The sequence below is a fragment of the Drosophila miranda genome, chromosome 4 (genome assembly GCF_003369915.1).
Source record: "Drosophila miranda strain MSH22 chromosome 4, D.miranda_PacBio2.1, whole genome shotgun sequence".
Classification (NCBI taxonomy): Eukaryota; Metazoa; Arthropoda; class Insecta; order Diptera; family Drosophilidae; genus Drosophila; species Drosophila miranda.
The window spans coordinates 12,179,940-12,202,885 of NC_046677.1; the positions used below are offsets into that span (position 1 = coordinate 12,179,940).

Here is a 22,946-nt window from a genome sequence, read left to right on the forward strand (position 1 = left end):
AATTATGAATGTCACAATAGTTTTCGTTTTCTACAGCACAAAACAAGAGTTCCAAAGGATACAAATACTTTGTATACTTCTTAAAAAATTCACAAAACTACACATATCTAATATACTCTCCCCTATACTGGGTATAGGGTACCACCATCATCGGTCCTTTTTTTCGCCCATCTCCTACTTTTTCTGCTTCTGCTAAAAAGTCATAAAATTTATTAAATGCCTAAAAGTACGACAGCTATAGACAATTTATGGGGGGAGAAGAGGTAGAGAGGCAAAGGAAAAACCCCCCAAAAGCAAAAACTAAGAAAATGAAAACGAAACAATTTTTTTGTTTTCATTTTGCCGCCTCCTCTCAGCCTAGAAGTTTCTCTATGGCGGAATAGTCCTTTGAATTTTAATGATTTTTTGGTGTAAAGTCAACCATGAAAATGTAAATATTTATCAAGAAGAGAGCATATTAATACGAAGCTGGGAAATCGGGAAAATTAGCAGAGGGAAATGTGTTACTATTAATATTTATGAGTGGTTGTGGGGTGAATATTTGTGGATGCCTTTGAAGAATGTTTCAGGAATTAATACATGAAATATTGAGATTCATATTTGAAGGAGATTTCAAGGAATGTTTTGGAATATTTTCGCTAATTTTGTAACCATTTCTGGTAGGACTTTTAATGGTTTAATTCTTTATTTACATTTCCAGGTAGTCCTAATATAAATTCCTATATTTTCCCAACCCACGAAAGTCAGTTCCAAAACAATGACTTGTTTCTTCATTAATGGAATGGCTCTGCCTATCTACCTTTTCCTCCACGAAAACCTTTGCATATTTATAAGTCCTGGCCCTCCTAGCATACAATTTCCACTAATTTAAATTTACTTTCCACCGAAACGGCGACAATTCTCTAGCCTGCAGACCAAACGCATATTTTCAACTTCATAAATTTCAGGCACAAATAAACAGAGCAAAAGATAGAGCTAGAACATCGCCAGGGACCTTCTGATGGTCCTTCTCCTGAAAGCAGAGGACATCTATCCATATGGTCACGCTTCTTGGTAATAAATTAGCACCAAATGGACACCGCCTGCCTTTCGATTGTGTGGATCCCAGTCCTGGGAGCGACATTTGTAAGGATTTAGCAGGTGCACGGGAAAACCCATTAACATAAATGGCTTTAGAGTATAAACATTGAACTTTTGCTCAGGTTTTTAATTACGGAAAAGCGGAGGAAAACGACACGATGCGATACGAAACGACACGAAACGACACGACATTTTCCAAACGCTAATCCGCTAAGGCGTACAAAAAATGGCATACAATCAATTCTCGAGCAGCGTGAAAAACGGAGGGGGAGGGTAAAGCAGGGGGGGGGGGGGGGGGGTAAAACAATTTTCCTTCCATGGTCGCAATTTTCCACTACATCGGATTAAAATGTGATATGTTTTGGGATTGTTTAACAGCAGAAAAACGGAGCAAAAAAGAGAGTGGAGTATGGTGATTGGAGAGGGAGGTGTGGGGTGATTGGTAGCGAAAAAGCGGGCCTTAGAGAGTGGCAGAAGCGAAAGACAGGGGGCTCCCCCCGAGTGTGTGCAACACAGAGAACCCTACCGCGTGCGACAGAAAGTGAGACATGTCGAGACATGTGTTTGTTTACGGAACTTTTTGGCAGCAGCTCTGTTTTGCCAGTGGCCTCTGGAGTGGGTCTTAATTTCCGCTTCGCAAGCATTTCTTTTTCACACACAACGCAGCTTCTTCCTTCCTTCCTTCTGTTTCCTCTCCTTTTCTTTCTTTTTCCTTCTTCCTTTTTGTGTGTTGGTAACATTTTTGTGTTTATTTGGGATTTGTTTGCCCTCTATTTTTCCGTGTCCTTTACATGCTTGCTTGAGTACTTCCGGTTTGAATGCCGGAAGTATGAACGAGAGGGAGCCTGCCCCAGTGGTGCTCAATGCACACATGTGGGTGGGAGTGTGTGTGTTTGAGGGGAATGGGGAGCAATGCGAGTGCGAATGAGGAGACTTTAATTGCTACGAGTGGAAAATTGAATTGTACTTCGTTAAGCCCCTCCCGATGTTCTTCATCGATGGCATCTATTGAAACCTGATAGATGTGTCCACTTATCGCTATATATTATCGAAAAAATTAATGAAACAATATCGATACTGTTTTAAAAATTTTTTCGATTCAATTACCGATTTCTTATCGAGCCAATTATCGAAATATTGTAAAACCAACCCAAAAAAATATACAAAAATATATTAATCTGTTATCGATCAAAATTTCTATATAGTTATTGAAATGTTATCGATAAAATGATCGTCATTGACAAAATATCGAAATGATGTAATTATCGAAAGGTTTACGTTGATTATATCGATATTTTCTGGATTGATCACTGATCATTGATTATATCTTTAAAAACTCATTCCATATAGCGCTTAGATATGGCAGAATACAGTCACAAATCGCATTGACTTTTTAGTGCCCCAAAGCAGGCTTCGAAGGCCCATAAAATAAAGAGCTAAAGAGTATATGTATCTCTGTGGGGCAACTATGTCCCTAACAATATCTCACATATTTATTAAATTCGTAGATCTATTGTAGATCTATAAATTGTATCAAATCTATACCCAACAATTGTCTTCAATGTGTGGCATAAACATATTGTTTATCCAAACTGTTAGCAGATTTTGATGCTCCTCCACACGTCCATGAAAGTTTTGCCATACCGAAAATTAGACAAACACACGTTTTATTCGTGTGTGCTCTTCCGTTCTTCCACTTCTACTTCCACTCGTATTTGTGCCCCGTACTTGCCACACACACAACATTTGCCGCATTATAAGTAAGGCAAACAGAGGGACTCTCCTCAAGGAAAACGGAAATAAAATTCTCATAGCAAAAATGGAATAAAATTTCGTGTGAATTGGAGTGAAAGCGGGGCACTTGCAGATGGATATACATACATATGTGTGTATCCTGGTGCAAGGGGTGTGTGTGTGTATGTGTGTGCCAAAGGAAATGCTCGTCGCATTTGTGGATTCGATTGATTGGAATAAAAAGCAGAAATCGATGCCATTTTAAACCAAGGAAACTGTTTTATTAGTCATATCTGAAAACGTAAGGGAATGGCAATTTGTGTAATTTAAAGTTGAAATTGTGTAGATCCTGGGAAATGGAATCCCCCAAAGCTTATGATAATCCTGGAAATTAGTCATTTGCTTACACTGGGGAACTGTGTTGCTTTTTTGGGCATCAAAAATGCTATGAAGAATACTCTCCTTTCAGAGACGACCCTCCTCAATGTTGGACAAATTAATATGCTCCCTAAATCTACTCTAAATATATCCTCTCCTTCTCTATATATCCCCGTTCCGCACAACATGTATCCTCATTATGGCACATCATCCAATCTAATTTTAGGCCCATTCCATTGCCTCGATACCATTTGGGGGGCGTATGTGGGATTTTCTTCAACTGATTTTTATGGCTCAGAAAGGGAAACGAAAGCTGGCTAAAAGCGCAATAATCAAGCCGGGGCACGCACGCACCAACCAAAAGAGGAGTCGGCACCACCCCGAAACGGAGGTGCCCTAGGGGGACTTCCTTAAAGCGCTACATTTTCTCGTAAGCCAAAAAGACGACAACGACATTACGTTTTATTATCTATTATATGGAGGCGCCTCAAAATGCCACTACATTAGCCTCAAAAATCCATAATACACACATGATACAAGGGAGAGAGGGGAAGCACGGAGGCATGCCCCATTCGGTGGCATAAAGTAAACATTGAAACAGGAAACGGAAGTCACGGCAGTGGCCAAAAACAGCCACATAGCGACATTCCACAGACGAGAGGTTATGATTATTTCAATGGGAGGTTTTCTTGGTTTTTTTCTTTGGGTTTTCCGGGTTTTCTGGTTTTCTGATTTGCATTTCGCTTCACGTGTTTGCATACTTTTGGCACTGAGTGTGAGGGCTAATTTCCTATGCATAAAGTATTGCATGTGTCGTGAATTTCTTGCCACGTTTTTTCCACTTTTCTGAATAGAATTTCACATCAAATTTGCATTCCTTTTCTTTGAATTTTCATACTTTTTCCACTTGTTTTTTCTTTTAATTCACAATTTGTTCCATTCATTTTTCACTATTTTCTTGGTTTTTCTAGCGGCATAAAAAGTGCAAAGCATTTCTTTAAGGATAATCCACAGTTGGTAAAGAATGTAATGCTGCCTTTTTGTTTAGAGGCCGTACCAATATTACGCGAAAAATATTCCATAGAAAGGCGAACGAAGCGAAACGTAGTGTCCTGCCGCAAGTCCTTCCGCGCGCCACCAAAGACCAACAAGCACTGACAGCACAGGACCCTCAAGCAGAGAAAAGCCAGAACACAGCCGGAAAGGCAGCAGCAGCAACAGCAACAGCAGCAGAGTAGGGAAATTTCCCCACTGGAAAAGCCGGCTATTGGTATTTGTTTCCTCCCCCGCCAACGACAGCGACAGCCACAACTGCAATTGACCTTAGCCTTCGAGGATACGTCCGTGTTTCGTGTTTCGTTTGTCGTTTGTCGGCTTTTTGCCGGCTGTCGGTTCAGGGGTTTCAGGCGTGTGGGGAAATTCTACTTTCCATTCGAAAATGCCTTTACCCTTCTGGGGAAATTCCATTTTCCATCCAACAGGTTGATGTGTGACGTCATTGGTGAGTAGGGATAGGACTTTTTCTGGGGAAGAAGAGGTACTTTTTTCTCCTTTAAAGACAATGGTTCGTTCTTTGAATTGAAATTCCAATTTGCACATTTAATTATCTTTTATCTCAAGATTATCTACCGAACACCAGATCCTACATTTCAAGCCAATCCCAGGCAACATCCAACAGGGAATTCTATATTCTTCGATTTCTAGTTACGGATCTCTTCGATTTCTTCGCCTTAAAGTTGGATTTTGTTTGCTTTGTGCCTGGTCCTTCTTTCATGCTCTCTCTACCGTTTTCCATACAAAACAGAACCGAAAGGATGGCTTAAGTAAAGAGTTTCTATCTCTAAAAAAGTGTCGCAGGCTTGGCCTTTACCTTGTTTTATCTATGAAACATTTTCAATTTCTCTTTCTTTATGCTTCGGGTCTTTTTTGCCCTTTCGTATCTTTATTTTGCATAAATTTTCACTTTGTTTTTATCAATGTCTTTGGGTCCTTCCTTAATTCCAGGCGAACACTCCTTCCTCTCTCATCCTTCATTTTTTCCTCTCTTCTTTTTGGTACTGTTTTTTGTGGACCTCTCCAGGTCTTTTGTTTGCGCCTGAGATTTTTCTATTGCGATAATACTTTGTTTTCGCGTTGTTTTTTAATCCTTTGCCCAATGACTGCGACAACGACGGGACCCTTTTTTCAGTCCCTGTGTGTGTCCTTTCCCATGTCCTGGTCGACTGCATACACGCGATGGTTGAAGGACTCCTGCAACGTTGGACATTTTATAGTTATTGCCTCCCCATCGGAAAATTCCCTAGATGGTTCTCGCAGCGCAGCCTTCATTTTCTATCGCATTTATGTGGGTTTTTTCCTTATTTTCTTTATGCCATGCAAATCGAGGGCTCTATTGCTTTATAGACACATGATAAACGATGGACAGAGACAGAGATAGATGAATAGAAAAGGAAATGAAATCCGGAAACGTCTATGGCCGAAGCATTTGATGACAGGCTTTCTTTGGTTTGTTGTAGAGGTTTCCACATGAAAAACTACTCAAAATTTGTGTTTTTAGGAGCAGTCATCAATCTATAGTTTATTCAATGACACTTTCCCAAAGAGGGTTAGGAGGTAGAAAGCTTGTAATGTAACTTTGAACGAACGTATCACAAAAGGTACAAAAAAAAAGTGGCAATAATTGGCAAACAAATATACAAATAATAAAAAAGATTTCGATTTTTAAACAAAACATGTTTTTCAGAGATCAAACCAACATTTTTCAAAAGAACTCAGTTCAAAAATTTGTAATAATAGACCAGTAATATTTTTAACGACAAAAAAATGTTCCTACAGCAAAAGGAAATACATTTTATTTTGGATTTCAACCACCCAATAATTTCAGTTCAGGTTTGCACCCCCATTTGATTTCAGTTTGGTTATTTTCCCCGTATTTATTCTTTTTTTGTTAGCTGGCAATTTGGGATATTATTTTCGGAGTAAAAAAGGAAATTTAATGGTAAAAATGTGGACAAGAAATTCCCTTAGCCAAGTCACGCACTTTTGTGAAACGTTTTAAATGACCAAATCGATTTGAGCAGAGCCCGAAAATAATCCTCAAAACTTTCAATGTCTCCCGAAAGAAAAAAAAAACAGCTATTATGCTCGAGCGATAAGCTCTTTTATTTGCCGGCACTTATTTTTTTGTGTTTTAGTGAATAAATGCAAAGATTTTGAGTGCTAGTTGGGCCCTTGTTTTAAATTTACTTTAGAGAAGAGAAGTCCTTTATTAGCTCAGACCTGAACCCGAAAATGTGAAATTTTATACCATTTTATTCAAGTTAAATTATTTTACAAGGATACTTTTCATATTTATGCCAATTAAGCCAAGTTTCAGGGGATATGTCAGGAATTTTTTGGGGGGAAAGTCTGGGAGAAATTCTAGGTATTCAATTGAGATATTAAATTTTAATGTAGAACGGATAAGTCCTTCATTAGCCTAGACCAGAACCCGAACATGTCAAATTTTATACGAATTTATTAAAGTTTTATTATTTTACAAGGATATTTTTTATATTTATGCCAATTTAGCCAAGTTTCAGGGGATATTTAAGGAATTTTGGGTGGGAAAGGTCTGGGGCAAAATCTAGGTATTAAATTGAGTCCACGCGAGTCTACGAGTTTCCAAATATTAAATGTAAGGATATTATACGAATTTGAATTCTTTTATGAATATATGATTTCTAGTTAATGAAAATCTTTTCAAAATGTACAATATTAAGTTAATTTAATGCATTCTGTAAATGCTTTTCATCAACAAAGAAAATGAGGAAATTTATGAAGATAATGCGGGAAACTTAACTTCTTGAAGAAGAGTGTTATTTAGTTTGATTCGGTTTAAACCCCATATCGAATTTATTTAACTATATAATTTAATTGTGTTTTTCTTTTCTACAGAAATACAATACAATGCTAGTGGGAAGCAGGAAACATCTATTAATCAATTTGCTTCAACAAAAGAGCTCCTACAATGTGGATAAGCCGTCACTCACTCTCCACACCCACTCCGCAATGATTGCCGTATGGAAATCTAGCACAAAACCTGACAAATAACTGTCGCCAGTAGCCAACAATCTGTCAAACTGCCAATACTCGCAGCCCACCACTTCGCCCGAGAAGCACCCTAGAAATCGCCTTTGGTATGACTTCCATGGTCTGTCAATAAAAAGTGTACGCCGTATTTTGATTTTGTAACTTTTGAGCGTGCAATCGATTTCGACAATAAGCCAAGGACTACATCCAGGACATGGACACGGCTCCAAGGACACGGACAAGTGCCAACATTTCGAACAAACAAATTAATCATTTCAATTTTCCAAACGACTTGACAATGAAGGAGACGACGACGACGGCGATGTTGAGACGACAAAACAATTTGTGAATAGCCTCCTGAAACTACAAAAGCTAGCTTGTCCACGCCCCCAAAAAAAGGGAGTTGCAGGGGCGTCATGGAGCCAAAGAGTCAGGAAATTGAGAAAGGGGTCTTGAAGCTAAGAGCCAAAGGCAGCAGACGGAAAGCAGGAGTCAGGAAAACAGGGCGCCAGAAATGGGAGTCAGAAGCCAGAAGGCAAAGGCACACTTTGCCACTTGCTGACTTCAGCAATATTGCTCCCAGACATCCATCCCATCCTTCTGCCATCAATCCATAGAATTTGCATGTTACACGCCGGGAATTTGATGAACAACAAGCAATTCATCTCTCCTTGCGATGAACATCAAGCAATGGAAGGAAATGGGCCAAATCCAAACAGGAATTGACTTGCAACTCAATAAAAAGAGTACACAGAACATTTACACACTCCATTTACCTTTCTCCTCCTTTCACTCCTCTAAACTGCTGGCAAAACTGATTATTTAGATCGCCATATGCATTGCACCCGCCTTTTTATACATGAAATATCTAATAGGATAGGGCTATATTAGATTTGTTTATATATTATTGATCAGCAAGATCAGAGTCTATATAGCCATGTCGGTGCCGTGTGGACAAATAATAGGCGAAACCAGAATTAAAAACCATCGCGCGCCCTCTGTCTTCAGACATCATGAGACCCCCCGTATTTTAAAGACTATATATGTATATATATATATATGTATATACATAAGTGTATGGTTTTATAGACTTTGATTAGCACAGAGAAATCCATGGTTTCCATATATGCAAATCAGTCGCCTTTTAGATCGCGTTCAGAGAGGTACTAGCAATGCGGTGTTCCATTGTTTTCATATTATTAGCGATAACCTTTGGGAGATCCCTGTCACAGCATTGTGAGGTGAGTGCAACATTCAGTTTATCGACTGCATAAATCTAAAGAACATTGAGGTGCCCCCAATAGGTGGATGAAACTCAACACGAGTGCGGAGGATACTGTTACGGAGCTGTGAAACCTGTTCTGGAGTACCTCGCCATCCTGCAAAAGCGAGTGGAGAACTGCGAGGCCAAACAGCCCGCAGATACTCTATCGAAAATCGCACAAATGGACGAAAAGTTGGAGACTCTAGGAAGAGAGTTGGCGATTCAGCAGAAATCGGAAGGGAGCTCCCCCCAAGCGGCAGATACAATCTCGAAACTGGCTCAAATCGACGAAAAGTTGGCGGATTTAGGAAGACAGATGGCGATCCAGCTGGAGTTGGAAAAGAAAACCCAGATGGGACTTCAAAGATTGGTGATTTTTAAACAAATTGGTTCCAAATACTATTACATAGAAAAAGAAATTACAACGAACTGGAGAGATGCATTGGATAAATGCGGTGAGATTGAAGCTCATTTAGTAAGTCTGCAAAGCAATGATGAGATCAAGGTTCTCCGCAGGAAGCTGGATAATAATAAGAGATATTGGACAGATCTGAACGATCAAAAAACAGAGGGAGAGTTTATTTCGGCCACTACCGGCTTGAAAGGAACCTTCTTTCACTGGCAGAGAGCCGAGCCCAATAACTTTCAACACTCTGAAGATTGCGTCGAAATAAGTACCTATCCGTACGAAGATTGGATGAACGACCAATCATGCTTCGAAAGAAATTATTTTATTTGTGAGGCATCTTGGGATAACCCGTTCGATATGACAATTTAGATTATATTACAAGTAGTCTGTCAATAAAAACGATAGGAACATTTACTACTCGTAACAAACTAGTGTTAAAATTCATTGTTCAGTTGGGCCGAAATCCCGGCGGTACTGCAATACCGGGCCAACCCGCGACAGAGGTGGAGCAAGCCCCTAGCACTCCGTCTGATGGATGTGTGTAACACCCAGAAGAAAGTGCTTCCGACCCCATAAGGTATATATATTCTTGATCAGCATCAATAGTCGGCCTGCCCGACATGGTTTCCATATATGCGAATCAGTCGCCTTTTAGATCGCGTTCAGAGAAGTACTAGCAATGCGGTGTTCCATTGTTTTCATATTATTTGCGATAACCTTTGGGAGATCCCTGTCACAGCATTGTGAGGTGAGTGCAACATTCAGTTTATCGACTGCATAAATCTAAAGAACATTGAGGTGCCCCCAATAGGTGGATGAAACTCAACACGAGTGCGGAGGATACTGTTACGGAGCTGTGAAACCTGTTCTGGAGTACCTCGCCATCCTGCAAAAGCGAGTGGAGAACTGCGAGGCCAAACAGCCCGCAGATACTCTATCGAAAATCGCGCAAATGGACGAAAGGTTAGAGGCTCTAAGAAAACTCCAGCAGGAATTGAAAAAGTCCTCCTTGTGACGAATTCAGAAATTGGAGCATCAACTGGGTTTCGTGCAGAAAAAAATGGAAACAAAACCAGAAAATGTCGAGAACAAGCCCGCGCCCAAGCCTAAGAAATAAACGTAAAAAAGTGTCGAAATGATTGAATTGAATTGAATAAAATTGAATACAAATTTAATTTATACTCTCCCAGCTTTTATGTTGGATTTTACAATGGCTAAATAGAGAATAGCCCTAATATAAATATATAGAGAGACAATATTAAAATCGCGAAATACAAATCTAAAAGCCAAAAAGCGCGATTCGCCAATCCATAAAGCACTGCCCACTGTACCACATTGTCACCCACATACGTACATACATACATATGTACTTGCACTTACATATATTCTCACGCACGGCAGCAGCCTAGGCAGCCGCTCTCGCGCCTTTCTTTCTTTCCTTCGCTCTCGCTCTCTCGATCTGTCGCGCTCTTGCCGAAGCCTCGCTTGCATTAGGGCACGTTCAATTCGGCCCGCCTGCCGAATGTGTCGTGAAAATCTTTCGAAAGTCTCGTTCTGGCATGAAAATCGCGACATGAGCTGTCGCCTTAACAGTACAATTTTTAGAAGAGAGTGAACGCCGTAAGATTTGGACCGATTCATTTACCATCCATAGGTGGATCACGATGTTTTGTTACGATGCTCGACGACCAATCGGACGATGCGTTAAAGTGTGTTCTGCTAGGCACAAATCCGAGGTGCACGATACCTTCAAATCGTATAATCCAAACGGGAAGAACAATTCAATTTCGCCAATCTGTTAGTGGCAGAAAGAATGAATAGAACGCTCGTAGAAATGACTGATTCGGATGGGAAATTTTGGGCAGAAGCAGTGCATACAGCACCTAAACCGATTTCAAACATAATCAGTGCTAAATATGACACCTGATAAGGTTTGGTATGGTCAGGACCCAATCTAGTGGGGGGGTTATCTGCATGCATTTGGTTGGTAAAAACAGAGCATAGAAAGAGAGGAAGGAACGCAAAGAGAGAGATGATGCCGAATACAACGATGAGAGAGAGAAAGAGCGATGGTGACCATACAATCGACGGAGCACGAAAAGCAGAGGCTGGCCATATCTGATAACAACTGGATTGAGAGAAAGACCGAGAAAGCACAAGGTGCCGGAGACTGTGGAAGAAGACATGGCGAGCGATAACAACGGTGAGGGGTGGACAGCCAATTGGATGTCGCTGGGTTATTGGACACGCTAAAATCAGAATGCTTTGGACAATATCAGCTGAGCTGGAACGTCATGTGCACCAGTTGGACGCATCAAAAGTGTAGCTCAACGGAGAATTGAGTAAAGAGATCTACTTCTTCTTATAATCCACACGAGTCTTTTCCTTTCACACATATGTACACAATGTAGATGGAGATTGCAGTGGGATTCAGTGAGTCTAAATGAGCGCTCTGCTGATGCTGACGTAACAGCAATGGTTCAAAAAACAGCCTGTACGCAATTTCCACAATTATGAATCAATTGCAGAATTTCGAAATGATTAATAATTTCAGAATTTTCACGTAGAGCGCTACGAATGAATCTATACAATAAAAATGTTTTCCGAGTGTCTTTTAAGATTTTTGCGCGCCATCGGCTTGAAGCTAGTTCAGATGAGTTAATTAATCATCAGTTATTTTCAATCATTTTCACTTCATCGTTCTTGAACTGTTCAGCACAGAGAAAGATTGTCTTCTGAGAAATAATATCAATGCGGTATTCCATTGTTGTCATATTTTTTGAGATAAACTTTGGGAGATCACAGTCCCTTCTTTGATATGATTTTTATTTGCCAACTGGAAATGAGCAGGGGAATTTTTGCAAATTAATTTAAATCAGTTGACTATTTCCATTCATATTCATTGAGTCGGTCTTGAGCTGTTCAGCAAAGAAAAATCCACGGCTTTCTTTTATAAATCAGCTGCATTTCGGATTGCGTTCAGAGACTACGTTCAGTACTAGCAATGCTGTGTTCCATTGTTTTCATATTATATGCGATAACCTTTGCGAGATCCCTGTCACAGCATTGTGAGGTGAGTGCAACATTCAGTTTATCGACTGCATAAATCTAAAGAACATTGAGGTGCCCCCAATAGGTGGATGAAACTCAACACGAGTGCGGAGGATACTGTTACGGAGCTGTGAAACCGGTCCTGGAGTACCTCGCCATCCTGCAAAAACGAGTGGGGAACTGCGAGGCCAAACAGCCCGCAGATACTCTATCGAAAATCGCGCAAATGGACGAAAAGTTGGAGACTCTAGGAAGAAAGTTGGCGATTCAGCAGAAATCGGAAAGGAGCTCCCAAGCTGCAGATACAATCTCGAAACTGGCTCAAATCGACGAAAAGTTGGCGGATTTAGGAAGACAGATGGCGATCCAGCTGGAGTTGGTGCTTTTTAAAAAAATTGGTTCCAAATACTATTACATAGAAAATGAAATTAGAACGAACTGGAGAGATGCATTGGATAAATGCGGTGAGATTGAAGCTCATTTAGTGAGTGTGCAAAGCGAGGATGAGATGAAGGCACTCGTCATGATGCTAGATGATAATAAGAGATATTGGACAGATCTGAACGATCTAAAAACTGAGGGAGAGTTTATTTCGGCCACTACCGGCTTGAAAGGAACCTTCTTTCACTGGCAGGAACCCGAACCCAATGACATGGAAAACTCTGAAGATTGCGTCGAGATAAGAACCTTTTCGGACGAAGATGGGATGAACGACCAATCATGCAACGAAAGAATTTATTTTATTTGTGAGGCATCTTGGGATAATCCGTTCGATATGACAATTTAGATTATATTACAAGTAGTCTGTCAATAAAAACGATAAGAACATTTACTACTCGTAACAAACTAGTGTGAAAATTCATTGTTCAGTTGGGCCGAAATCCCGGCGGTACTGCAATACCAGGCCAACCCGCGACAGAGGTGGAGCAAGCCCCTAGCACTCCGTCTGATTCCAAAAATCAGTTTAACATTTGTTGTTCTCCAATGGAGAAACTATCAGATGTTAAGCTGATAAGAACAGATACTACACTTTGATCTTAGCCATAAGGCCGAGAAGCGATAACTGGACACAGAATAATAGCCGCCAGCTGACGACCGAGTGGCTAGAACTAGTTGGGAATTAGAGGGCCACGGGAAGTTTTACCATATTTTTAATGTAAGATTATTAGTAGTTACAGTGGGCACTCGATTAAGGAAAACATACCGTTAGATATATATCTTTATGGAAAATTATGGTTCGATTTTTTAAACAAAAATCTTATTTATGCGATGATTATTCATTATACGGTTAATCATATCAGAGCTTAACTGTCTTTCATGTAGGGGTATAAGGACCTCTTCATATGACAGTTCTTTGAAGAGTTTTACAGTGCACTGTAGTGCAAGCGAACTTTACAGTGTATAATAATAAGATATCCCCTGTAAATGGTTCAGATAGAACTTTAGATATCATACTATCTATAAATAAAATCTCCTGTAAGTTCTACCTACAATGCTCCATGCATCCTCCGGGCTACTTTGTTTCGGTTTCTATAGAAGGAAAGAGCGATCAACTACTGTTCCCTAGGGATAAATTCCTCTGCAATGCACCCTTAATCGCACTGGTGAATAACCAGTAGGTAGCGTGTTTAGGTAAAAATATTCTTTTCTTACCTCGAATATTCCTTTTCCCTTACATTCCTTTTGCCTTATAATTCCCAAACAGCTATAGCTGCTCTTGAATGGAGATCCGTTGGATTTACTGACAATCTTCACTCTGGTTTTTCTTCAATTGTCGAATAAATCTTTCGCCTTTTACTAAAGATTTCCGTGGAGAAGAACACTCTAATGAGTCTAAAATAATTTTTACCAGTGCCTGGTCTGTTCTACGGACCGGGCCAATGAGAAATACATTTGAAAAGAAAAGATTAGAAGGAGTGAAGACGGAATTTAAGCGCTTCTGCTATATTCTAGAGCTCTACCGAATGGGGTTTTAGAGTAAAAAAATTGAATTTTCTGATGTAAGAGTGACAAGAATATGAATCGTTTAATAAGTTAAAATAAAAATGTCCCTTAAAATCCAATAACAATTTTGAAGCTAAGAAAGCATTAAAAGCGGGTAAAATTTATAATACACTGAAATGTGAAATATTTGTTTATAATTAAACCAAAATTCTCTCTGTTATCGTAGGGGAAAATGTACGTTGATGTATACTGAAAACCTTAGAGAGCTCATCTCTACAGAATTTACAGTCTCTCCCAAGGGTCAAAAAAGATTACAAAATATCTTACATGCACAAAACCCAGCCCAAATCCCGATATATTCCACAATAACAAAAAAAAAATTTCTTAAACCAAAAACACAAGACAGACAGAGACAGCCCTTATAGTCCCCAAAGCCAATCCCTGAATAAATTGGAATGTGAAGGGCCACCAAAATTTAATTGAATTATTTGTATCTTTTCCCCAAATTCCTCCCAGCAGCAGCATCTTCATCAATACAGAGGATTGTTTTGCATAAATAAAGCATAAATTAGGCCCCGGAAGGAGGCTCTGTGCAATCCAAGAAATCAGTGACAAAAAACAGGAGCCGACGCTAAACCTGAAGCATAAAAAATGAAATATGTTTTGGGGTTTGGCTTTCTCTAGGGTTTATAAAAAAGGCACCAAACATCCGTTGACCGAAAACGTTACGCTTGAGAAAATCTCAATTATACCTTTTTTTAGGCGCATTTCCCATCGAAATAAATGGCATCCCAAAAAAGCAAGAAAACTAACAAGGCGGTAAATTTTGCATACAAGTTAAAGGTTCGGTTTTTCTTTCAGACTCTCCTAACTATAACGAAAAACAGAGCAGGGAGTCCTGGCTAAACGGGAAAACTTTCCAGTCACATAAACATAAATTGCGGCTGTAATGGGAAGCGTTTTCTCCACAAACAAGCATTTCGTATGCTGTTCAGGGTGTAAGCCTCTCTCCCCCTGCTATTTCTGTCGTTAAATGGAAGTTTAACATTAAGTTTAATTTGTCTAATGCCCCCAAAAACCTGATCCCTAACCCTTTTCCCCATTGATGGTTGTGTTTTTGGGGGCATAAATGACATAGAAATTAATGCTTAAAGCAAAAATTTCTGCCAGTATCCTAATTCTCGCCTAAAATGCCCATTAGCCACATAGTTCTGACCCTTAAATATTTAAAGACTCATGAAAACCCGTAATTACTCATTATAGAGATAATCTTAATAGTTTTCTACAAAGTTTGAAATGTATTATTAAATGGCCCTCACGGGCTTCCAAAAATTGCCGTAGCGGACGGTATTTCACGTCCTCATGGCGGGGTATTGGTTAAAGTTTTCAACTAGCAATAATCACACCTCAGTAGAACTTCATTGGTTACGATAATGCCTCTGCGCAAAGATAACTCTACACTGGCCCCTGGATCGGTATTCAAGGCGTCGCGGGCTAGAACCAGTTGGGAATTCTAAGGACATCAAAAAGAAGTACAGCGGCAGTAAAGAATAACAACTGATTGCAGCCTGTTGAGAGCTACCTTTCGCAAAGGGATCCCTACCTAAGGGTAGGAGATAGGGTAAGGGTTGTTCCTTGCTGTTGAAGGATCTGCGGTAGGTTGGCTTATAAGGATATTCTTTTCTTGGATTGTTAAGGATAGTTCGTATGGGAAAAGTCTCTATCTCAGAGCTTGATTTTATTTTACCTTTAAAGACCTCAATTTTATTGGACCCACTAACCCATTATCATAATTTCTTCATAGTTACAATCCTTAACCCACACTTTAGTCCCACTTAACCCTGAGGTGGCCCGCATTTTCAAGCCGCCTCATTATCCTTAATCATTGTCAATTTTCGAGCTGCAGATACTGCTTAAAATTTCCATTTGTTGTCGTTTTTGTCGTCGCTTTTCCTCGTCGCCATTCGAAATGAAATTAATGAAAAATTCAGAGGTCTACAGGCAACAAGAGCACGGACTGCTGAAGCGTGGAGAGTGGAGTGCTGGAGAGGGGCAGTGGAGTGGAAATGGGCACAGGGTTCAGCCATAGGTCCCTCTTCCTGGTTGCCTTGAGGTCATGTTCCTTTGCCTACTCTAAAATGCTAAATAGCCACTTTTGCGGCAGGGCACGGCAAACTTTCTTCTCGAGTTCTTTTTTCAGCTTTTATTTTTTTAAAGGGTATGACGATTGGTAGCAGATGTTTGGCAATGCATAAAAGGACAAGTTTATGATCACTTAGAATAGTTTATACCCCTTAGAATATATAGAAATTTGAAAGAATGTATTTTCAGCATGGACGGAAAAATTCAACAGAACTCTACAGAAACATCATAAAAATGTACCCAACATCGTCTGCCTATATCCCATAGCTATAATAGAAAATACACATCGTTCAGTGTATTTAAAAATTCGTTCGGTTCTAGCTTTCATTTTCTGATTTCTTTCTGCTTCTTTCCACTCTCCTATTTCTTAGCTTTCGCTCTGGCTTTCCTTTCTCGCTTTGTCATAAAAAATTGAACAAGTTTTCACGTCGCAGGCGGAGGAGAAAGTCAAGAGTGTCCTTTAAGGAGGAAATGTGGAGGTGGGGATGGGTGCCTGTGGACGACAGCGACGACAATACCGGAAATCCGTTTCATGACAAATGCGTCACATTGTCCTCCCTCCCGCCACGGCATGGCACGGCAGGGCACTCTCTCGGCGTTCGGGGTGTCGAGTGTTAAGAAGAGAAGGCGGCTCCTAGAGGTTCTCATTCTCCCTCTCATTTCACTTCTCAGTCCTCCCCTTTTTCACCCTCTATGCCTCTGCTTCTTCCACTCGAAAAGCCGGCTATGAAATTCCTTCAATGGCAGCACGTGACTTTTAGGCCAAAAGAGCGAGCGACTCCCAGAGAGTTCTCATTCAAGAAGAGTACGACATTGACATTGGCCGACGAGGCCCACAACAAAGCCACAGCGCCTGCGTGAGAGTCCTTGCTCTTCCTGGAGAGTCCCTCTGCAGGACGTGCCGGCAGCAGCATCATTTCGTATAGCATACTTCTGGCATTTTAATGAGAAATCCATATTTATGTTTGTTTGTTTTTGCAAAAAAAAAACCTGGCAAAAAGGGCAACATATGCGGCGAAAAGTGAAATTACTTTTGGTGCCCCCGCGCTCCTTGCGGGCGGCTGTCCTTGTGCGAAAGAAAAGGCATTTGCTGTAATCATTTTTAATGGGGCAACACGTCTGCGGGTCTATAAGTAGTGCGGTAGCGACCGCATATGGCGCGGTATATGGCCATGGATATCTATGGAAAACATTTAGGAATCGAATCATTTTGAACAGAAGAATGAGGAGACATCATAAGTTCTACTTTTTGGAGAGTTATGGTATTAATAATTAATGGAATTTCCAAATTGAACATTTGGGATGGGTATTCCATTCTTTAAAGCCCAAAACTCATGTATTTCTCTGCTTAAAGTATGTATATTCAGTTATTTCCAGGCAAAAGTTGGCTTACAACGAAATCTTAGACAAAAGAACGGTCTACCCGGGAATACCCCTGTCCTGAAAAAATTCAATGGCTAAGAGCTTCGCTTCTGAAGAGTACGGCATTTTCTGTCTTTAGGCACTCCAAAAATAATATTTGTATTGTCTTTTGGCTTGTGAAAAGTAAAAGGTTTCCTGTCTTGGCCCCAGAAAGAACTTTCAACAGTTCTTCCTGGGCAAAAACCTTCCAGAAATTTCCCATTTTGTTTGATATTTATCCATTATTGGACCGGTGGCGCGAAACCACCAGGCGGCCGTCCAAAAATTCTATGAAAACTCATTATGTTGTCCCTCTCCACGGAAATCTTTAGTAAAAGGCGAAAGACTTATTCGACACAATTGAAGAGAAAACTGAGTGATAAATAAAGCTCCGAATCAGAAGCCTCTCCAGTCTGTTGCGACCAGAACAAGTTGGGAATTGTGGGAAACGAAAGGATTAAAGCTACATTGAAGTAGGCAATACTTTTTTTCTAAGGAACTTTCTGGAAGAGGCTAGAACTTTCAAAGTAAAAGCATGTCTTTAAGGGTAAGGAAAAAGAGGTTTAAGGGGAGTTAAACGATCTATTCGGAGAGGGTACTTGTGCCCCTCTAAAAGGATTCCCTGGAATAAAGTTATCCCTTGAAATTCCACAAAGAGAGAAAGAGAGAGAGATCTGCTAGCTCTAACACGTCCACGACTTGTCACCAATGGAGTCATAACGTCATCATTCCGCACAGCAAAGCCATAAAAATACCAGCTTAAATAGCGAAAAAAAAACGCCAGCATGTCTGGCAGGACATCCAGAAGGATAGAATCAGAGGAGCAGTCATATAACAGGTACCAGAGGGAATAGTACAGGGAATTCCCTCACATATTTAGTACTCGAGAGGACTTTTTCCCAGCCCCCTCCCCCAGAACTGCTTTAATACTGGAGGAGGAGCGATGCACGGACTGCTTTTATGCTTTTATTGTGCAAATAAAAACACGCGGAAACTACTTAATCAAGTTTCACAGAGAGAGACCCAGACCCGGACACGGCCACGGACACGGGATATACCCCTCTCTCTCTCTTTCTCTCTTCGAGCCATCTCTCATCTGTGGAAGCAACGTTTTTGGTTGCAACAAAAAACACAATGAAATAAAAAGCAACAGCAGCAGCAGCCGGCGGTAGGACAGACAGACTTCTCCCCGACGATGGTTTTTGTGCTTAACTTTTTTCGGTGCGAGAGAAAGCCAGAGAAATGGTTGGGAGAAGAGCCAGAGAAGTGGCAGAGTAAATGCGGGAACAGCCAAAGCTGAGACAACATGCAAACCGAAAAAACGAATGAGAGAAGGCCGACAATCCAGACATACATACATACAGTATATCGAATACACTACCTTTTTATGGAGGGATATTTTGTCTAATAGTTTCAATAAGGAATTATTTTTTATTTGTGAAAATTTGAATATATTTGCAACGTACAGGCCAACACAGATATTTTTTTGAGCCAGATCTGCTGGGGCCTTTGTCTAGATTTGATAAGGAATTCATGTCTAATGAGGATATGCTGCACTCAATTGAGTATTTTTCAAAAGAATCAGTATTTTTGTGGTAGTTTCATTCACGTAATTTGGTATTTTTGAAGTATTTTATCATATTTGAATTATTTATGCGAATATTATAATATTTAGTATATTTGAATCTGTATTATTTTATAGTAGTTTTTTTCAATTTTATTATTGTGTAGTATTTTATTATTATCTTAGTAGTATTTCGATATTTCCGTATTTTTAAATAGTTTTTATCAATGTTTTAATTTGTTGTATTTCAATAATCTATTTTTGTATTTTTGGTATTTTTGTATTTGTAATATTTTAGTATATTTCTCTATTTAAATATTTTCTATATTTATTTTAGCAATCCTTTTTTCACATCGAACAAACCTTTTGGCATAGCCAACATACCCCAAATATCCCATTATTCCCTATCTAAAGAGTTCAGCAATTTGCCGAAAGAATGTGTTCCTTTTTTGTTTTTTTTCTTGGTGTTGGCTACCAACTTGAGTTCCAAAATTTATGACAGCAATTAACGGGACAGTAGGCGTGTCCTTGGGGGCTGGACGGACTCGAAGACTGCTTCCGGTTCCTGCCCCCCACAAAAAGTAGAGAAAAAACTCTTCAATTAATTCGCGTTGAGCTCTGCTTAAGCAAACGGGCAGGACGACGAGACTCCGTGCACATCAATCAAGTCCGAAGGGGCAAAGGAGTCAAACGAAAGGTCGGTCTTTCAATCGGACATCGGTCGGGGGTATTGGCTGTTGGCTCCAGCTTTTGGCCCTTGGTCTTGGCCTTGGTTTTGGGGGTGTGAAGACTAGATATGTACGTACATCGTATGGGAGGAGGGAACTCCCACAACTTTGGTCGCGTGCCAGGGCTCGTACTCGTAAATTTGTTTCGTTTTATTTTTAATTATCGCGCTCTCAAAGTTGTATGTTTTAAGAGCGGGAAAACATTTCAACTTGACGGATAGAAAACGTTTCCACTTAAAGGCTGGGAAACGCTGCCATTTAAAGGCTCAAGGAATGGCAAAGGAAATGGCTAGGGAAATGCTAAGAAAATACTAGGAATATACCCGGAAAAAGAGTGAAACTTTTACCTGAATGGTTTCCGTGGCGGAATACTTCCGATTATAGTCGACGTGATGTAGGTTCGGCATGTTAGCAGCCGATGATAATCACACAATATCACACGAAGGATAAGGGCTACTTAACACGTGTCCTGGGGGTGGGTACACAGTCCTCTGACTGCTTTTCCTGCTCCTGTTTCCTTTCCTTTCCCTTCTTTTCCTGTTCATCAAGATATGCCAGTTTATGAAACATTTGTGTTAATTTCTGTTTGTCGTTTCGAGTCCTGGAAAGAGGAAAGACCAAAAGTTTTTCCGTAAAGTTGAAAGTTGATAAAAGTGTAAATTACTTTGAGCAATCATCCTGCTGCCTCCTGCATGCCCCCTTGGGCATTTGTTTACTCATGTCGATATTGTTAATACGCCACGTGTTCCGCACACAGCAGGAGGGTTGTAGATGGAGATGGAGATGCGTGTGTAAGCCAAAGGACATTCTGCAGAGGTACAAGTTCAAACGGGGAGGTTCATGGACGGTTGGGCTTACGGATTTATTGCCAAGTTTACGGTACGTGCTTTGACTAAATTTATAAGCCAAAAAACGCACAAAGAATCGCAACAAATGGCCCAAAGGCACACACATACACACACAGCAGGCACACATCTCTTAGATACACACAAGAAGCCATTGGAATACTTTTACAGTCAATGCCAAGCAATTAGAAGCGGTCATGGGGGCCCTAAACGATGCTAAAATCGAGTATCGATTGTCAAATCGATGAACTCACGTTTTGGGAACTACGATTAATTGTAAAAAACGGTTCCGTAAGAAATGTACCTATATCTTAAGTACTTTTACAGAGTTTTTATATTTAAATTTAATAAATAAAGAACGTCACTAAAATCGTATATTCCATAAAAAACTTATCCTCCCAAGGACTTTATTTCTTCTTTTTCCTCTTATTCCTTTTTTAAATGGAAATTCCTCCCAAATTTCTCTTCCCTGCTGTGCCGCATTGTATTTAAATCTCCCCAAAATGTATCCCCTAGCTATGCATACAATATATATCGAAAAGTTTGCCATAGACAAACTTTCCCTCCATTCATCGTTTCCCTGGCGACTCCCTGCCTCTGTTTCTACTCGTTTGTGCAACTCAACTGCTTAGGCATTCATCATCATGGCTTAGACGCTTCAGATAACTAATTAGAATGCAGTTTAGGCCAACAAATACACAGAGAAGGGAGATTCGAATACCAGCAGATAGAGCGAGAAGAGTAGGCTCTCATTCTCCCTATATTCTCTCAGAGTTTCAGGGTTCTCTCCCACAAAATTTCACCATTTCTCTATGGCTAATTAACTTTTGTTGCTTGTCATAAATGTTGACATCTATAATCAACAAAATAAATATTATCCGTAGCGTAGCCCCGTAGAGGTCGTCGTGCAACAGCCTGTAATTTTCCAAAGGCCCATTGGCTTTTATCGTCCCCCACACATTTAATGTCCAATATTTAACGATACTATGAGGAAATTACATCCTTCACTGAATGCAAAAGTTTCCCATAAAAGTCGGAAAACGGAAAAGCGGAAAGGCGGTATGGGAAGGGGAAAACTTGTTGACTGACGCGTGCGGTTTTTGGCAGAACTCATAATGTAAGTGAGAGAGAAAGAGAAGGGTATGATGGAATTGTGGCAAGGGTTTGATTTTGGTTATAACGGTTAAGAAAGTATGTTAAAAATAAAAGTAAAATGGTCTTAATAGTTGTCCAATGAACTCTGAAAAAGTCAAGAAATAAATACATAAATGAAAAAATTATATATATAAACAAAACTATAAACAAGATTGGGTATCCAGACAGCAAATGTAAAAAAATAATGAAAAATAAAATTACAACAGATGCTGAGATCCTGGCAGCGCGCGAACGAGACAGCGATAGTCATCTTAATCGTGTGTGAGGGGCGCATAGAATGAAGGATCGCTGGAATTGCAGAAATTAGACGAACAATTGCCAGAGATCAAAGCTCGAGACTTTCAATTAACCTCCGAGCTGCCAAGCTCAAGGGGAATTTACTACAAGGGTGAGGGTCCATCTACATTTTCAACTCGCTCTCTTAGCTCTCAGAGAGACAAGCGCTAGAAAGAGTAAGCAAACGTCTTGCGTTCTGCACGGCGACAGACGTATGGACCCTCGAAAGAGATGGTACGGGGTGAAGACGTCGCCTTAGCTAACGACCGGGTCACAATTCCTCAGCGATAACGTAAATACGTTGCCAGCCAGCCAACCAGTAAAATTGTATCTGAAAAGTTTAACAATCGATAATATCTGAAAAGACAAGCTGACGCCCATAGTATGTGTGTATCACCCCTCTAACGCTGCTTGCCTTTCCCAAAAGTCCATCTAATGTCATATGGCCATAAGGAGGGTACGTCGAATACATTTCAGAGTTTAGACAGTGCGGTTACGTGAAGAATTAATATTAAATAAACTTAAAATATAAACTTTAGACTTATATGTAATAAATTTTAAGTTTTGGCAAAGTATTTCTCAAGTCTCCATCCACAAAAAGTACGCCTTTCGCATCATAAATGACACCACGCCTTCCCTTCCTACGCATTTTCCCTGTTCAAAATTAATGACGCATTTTATTGACGCAACTTTAATCATAATTCGGCGTAGAGTTAGAAGCTGCGTTTAATCATAAAATGAAGGGAAGTGGTTATTTTCCGTTTGGTTCGTTGGAGCCGCCTTTCGCTTTGGGCAAGAGTTTGGGAGCCTCGATTTGGGGGTTTCGGTTCTAGTAATTTCACTAATTACAAACAGAAATACCAACAGGAACAACAGGACGACGGCAAACAGGGTAAACGAAACA

General features: G+C 40.2%; 3 protein-coding genes and 4 non-coding genes across 9 annotated transcripts in view; 3 read left to right on the forward strand and 4 right to left on the reverse strand.

The window, feature by feature from the left end:
- Positions 1 to 20,188, reverse strand: part of LOC108162324 (protein sickie) — a 208,675-nt gene extending 188,487 nt beyond the window's left edge. The window contains exon 1 of one of the 2 annotated variants that reach the window (XM_033393958.1): positions 20,114 to 20,188. In XM_033393958.1, the coding sequence (XP_033249849.1) occupies positions 20,114 to 20,173 (60 nt within the window). In that variant the 5' untranslated portion in view covers positions 20,174 to 20,188. The remainder of the gene's footprint in view (positions 1 to 20,113) is intronic. The other variant, XM_017297010.1, reaches the window with a different exon arrangement.
- LOC108162329 (tetranectin-like protein) lies at positions 8,394 to 9,360 on the forward strand. 2 transcript variants are annotated; one of them, XM_033393961.1, is made up of 3 exons: positions 8,394 to 8,504; positions 8,568 to 8,982; positions 9,044 to 9,183. In XM_033393961.1, the coding sequence occupies exons 1-3, from the start codon at positions 8,436 to 8,438 to the stop codon at positions 9,079 to 9,081; spliced, it is 522 nt and encodes a 173-aa protein (XP_033249852.1). In that variant the 5' UTR covers positions 8,394 to 8,435; the 3' UTR covers positions 9,082 to 9,183. The 2 variants fall into 2 exon arrangements, with proteins under 2 accessions (XP_033249852.1, XP_017152508.1); XM_017297019.2 differs by having other exon boundaries at positions 8,568 to 9,360.
- LOC108162330 (collectin-10-like) lies at positions 10,471 to 12,774 on the forward strand. Its single transcript, XM_017297020.2, has 2 exons — positions 10,471 to 12,009; positions 12,073 to 12,774. Exons 1-2 carry the CDS (start codon positions 11,941 to 11,943, stop codon positions 12,772 to 12,774), a joined length of 771 nt encoding a protein of 256 aa, XP_017152509.1. The 5' UTR covers positions 10,471 to 11,940.
- LOC117189188 lies at positions 12,853 to 13,048 on the reverse strand. Its single transcript, XR_004473244.1, has one exon. It is a non-coding gene; the product is annotated as a U2 spliceosomal RNA (small nuclear RNA).
- On the forward strand, positions 13,739 to 13,862 carry LOC117189197. The gene has a single exon (XR_004473253.1). It is a non-coding gene; the product is annotated as a U5 spliceosomal RNA (small nuclear RNA).
- LOC117189191 lies at positions 15,243 to 15,382 on the reverse strand. The gene has a single exon (XR_004473247.1). It is a non-coding gene; the product is annotated as a U4 spliceosomal RNA (small nuclear RNA).
- Positions 17,736 to 17,854, reverse strand: LOC117189198. The gene has a single exon (XR_004473254.1). It is a non-coding gene; the product is annotated as a U5 spliceosomal RNA (small nuclear RNA).
- Positions 20,189 to 22,946: the final 2,758 nt, after the last annotated feature.

Excerpts from the sequence above, each read along its gene's own strand:
- LOC108162329 (XM_017297019.2), top strand. The coding sequence starts at position 8,436 with ATGCGGTGTTCCATTGTTTTCATATTATTAGCGATAACCTTTGGGAGA. Across the intron at positions 8,505-8,567 it reads CCCTGTCACAGCATTGTGAG|GTGGATGAAACTCAACACGA; the intron begins GTGAGTGCAACA and ends TGCCCCCAATAG.
- LOC108162330 (XM_017297020.2), top strand. The coding sequence starts at position 11,941 with ATGCTGTGTTCCATTGTTTTCATATTATATGCGATAACCTTTGCGAGA. Across the intron at positions 12,010-12,072 it reads CCCTGTCACAGCATTGTGAG|GTGGATGAAACTCAACACGA; the intron begins GTGAGTGCAACA and ends TGCCCCCAATAG.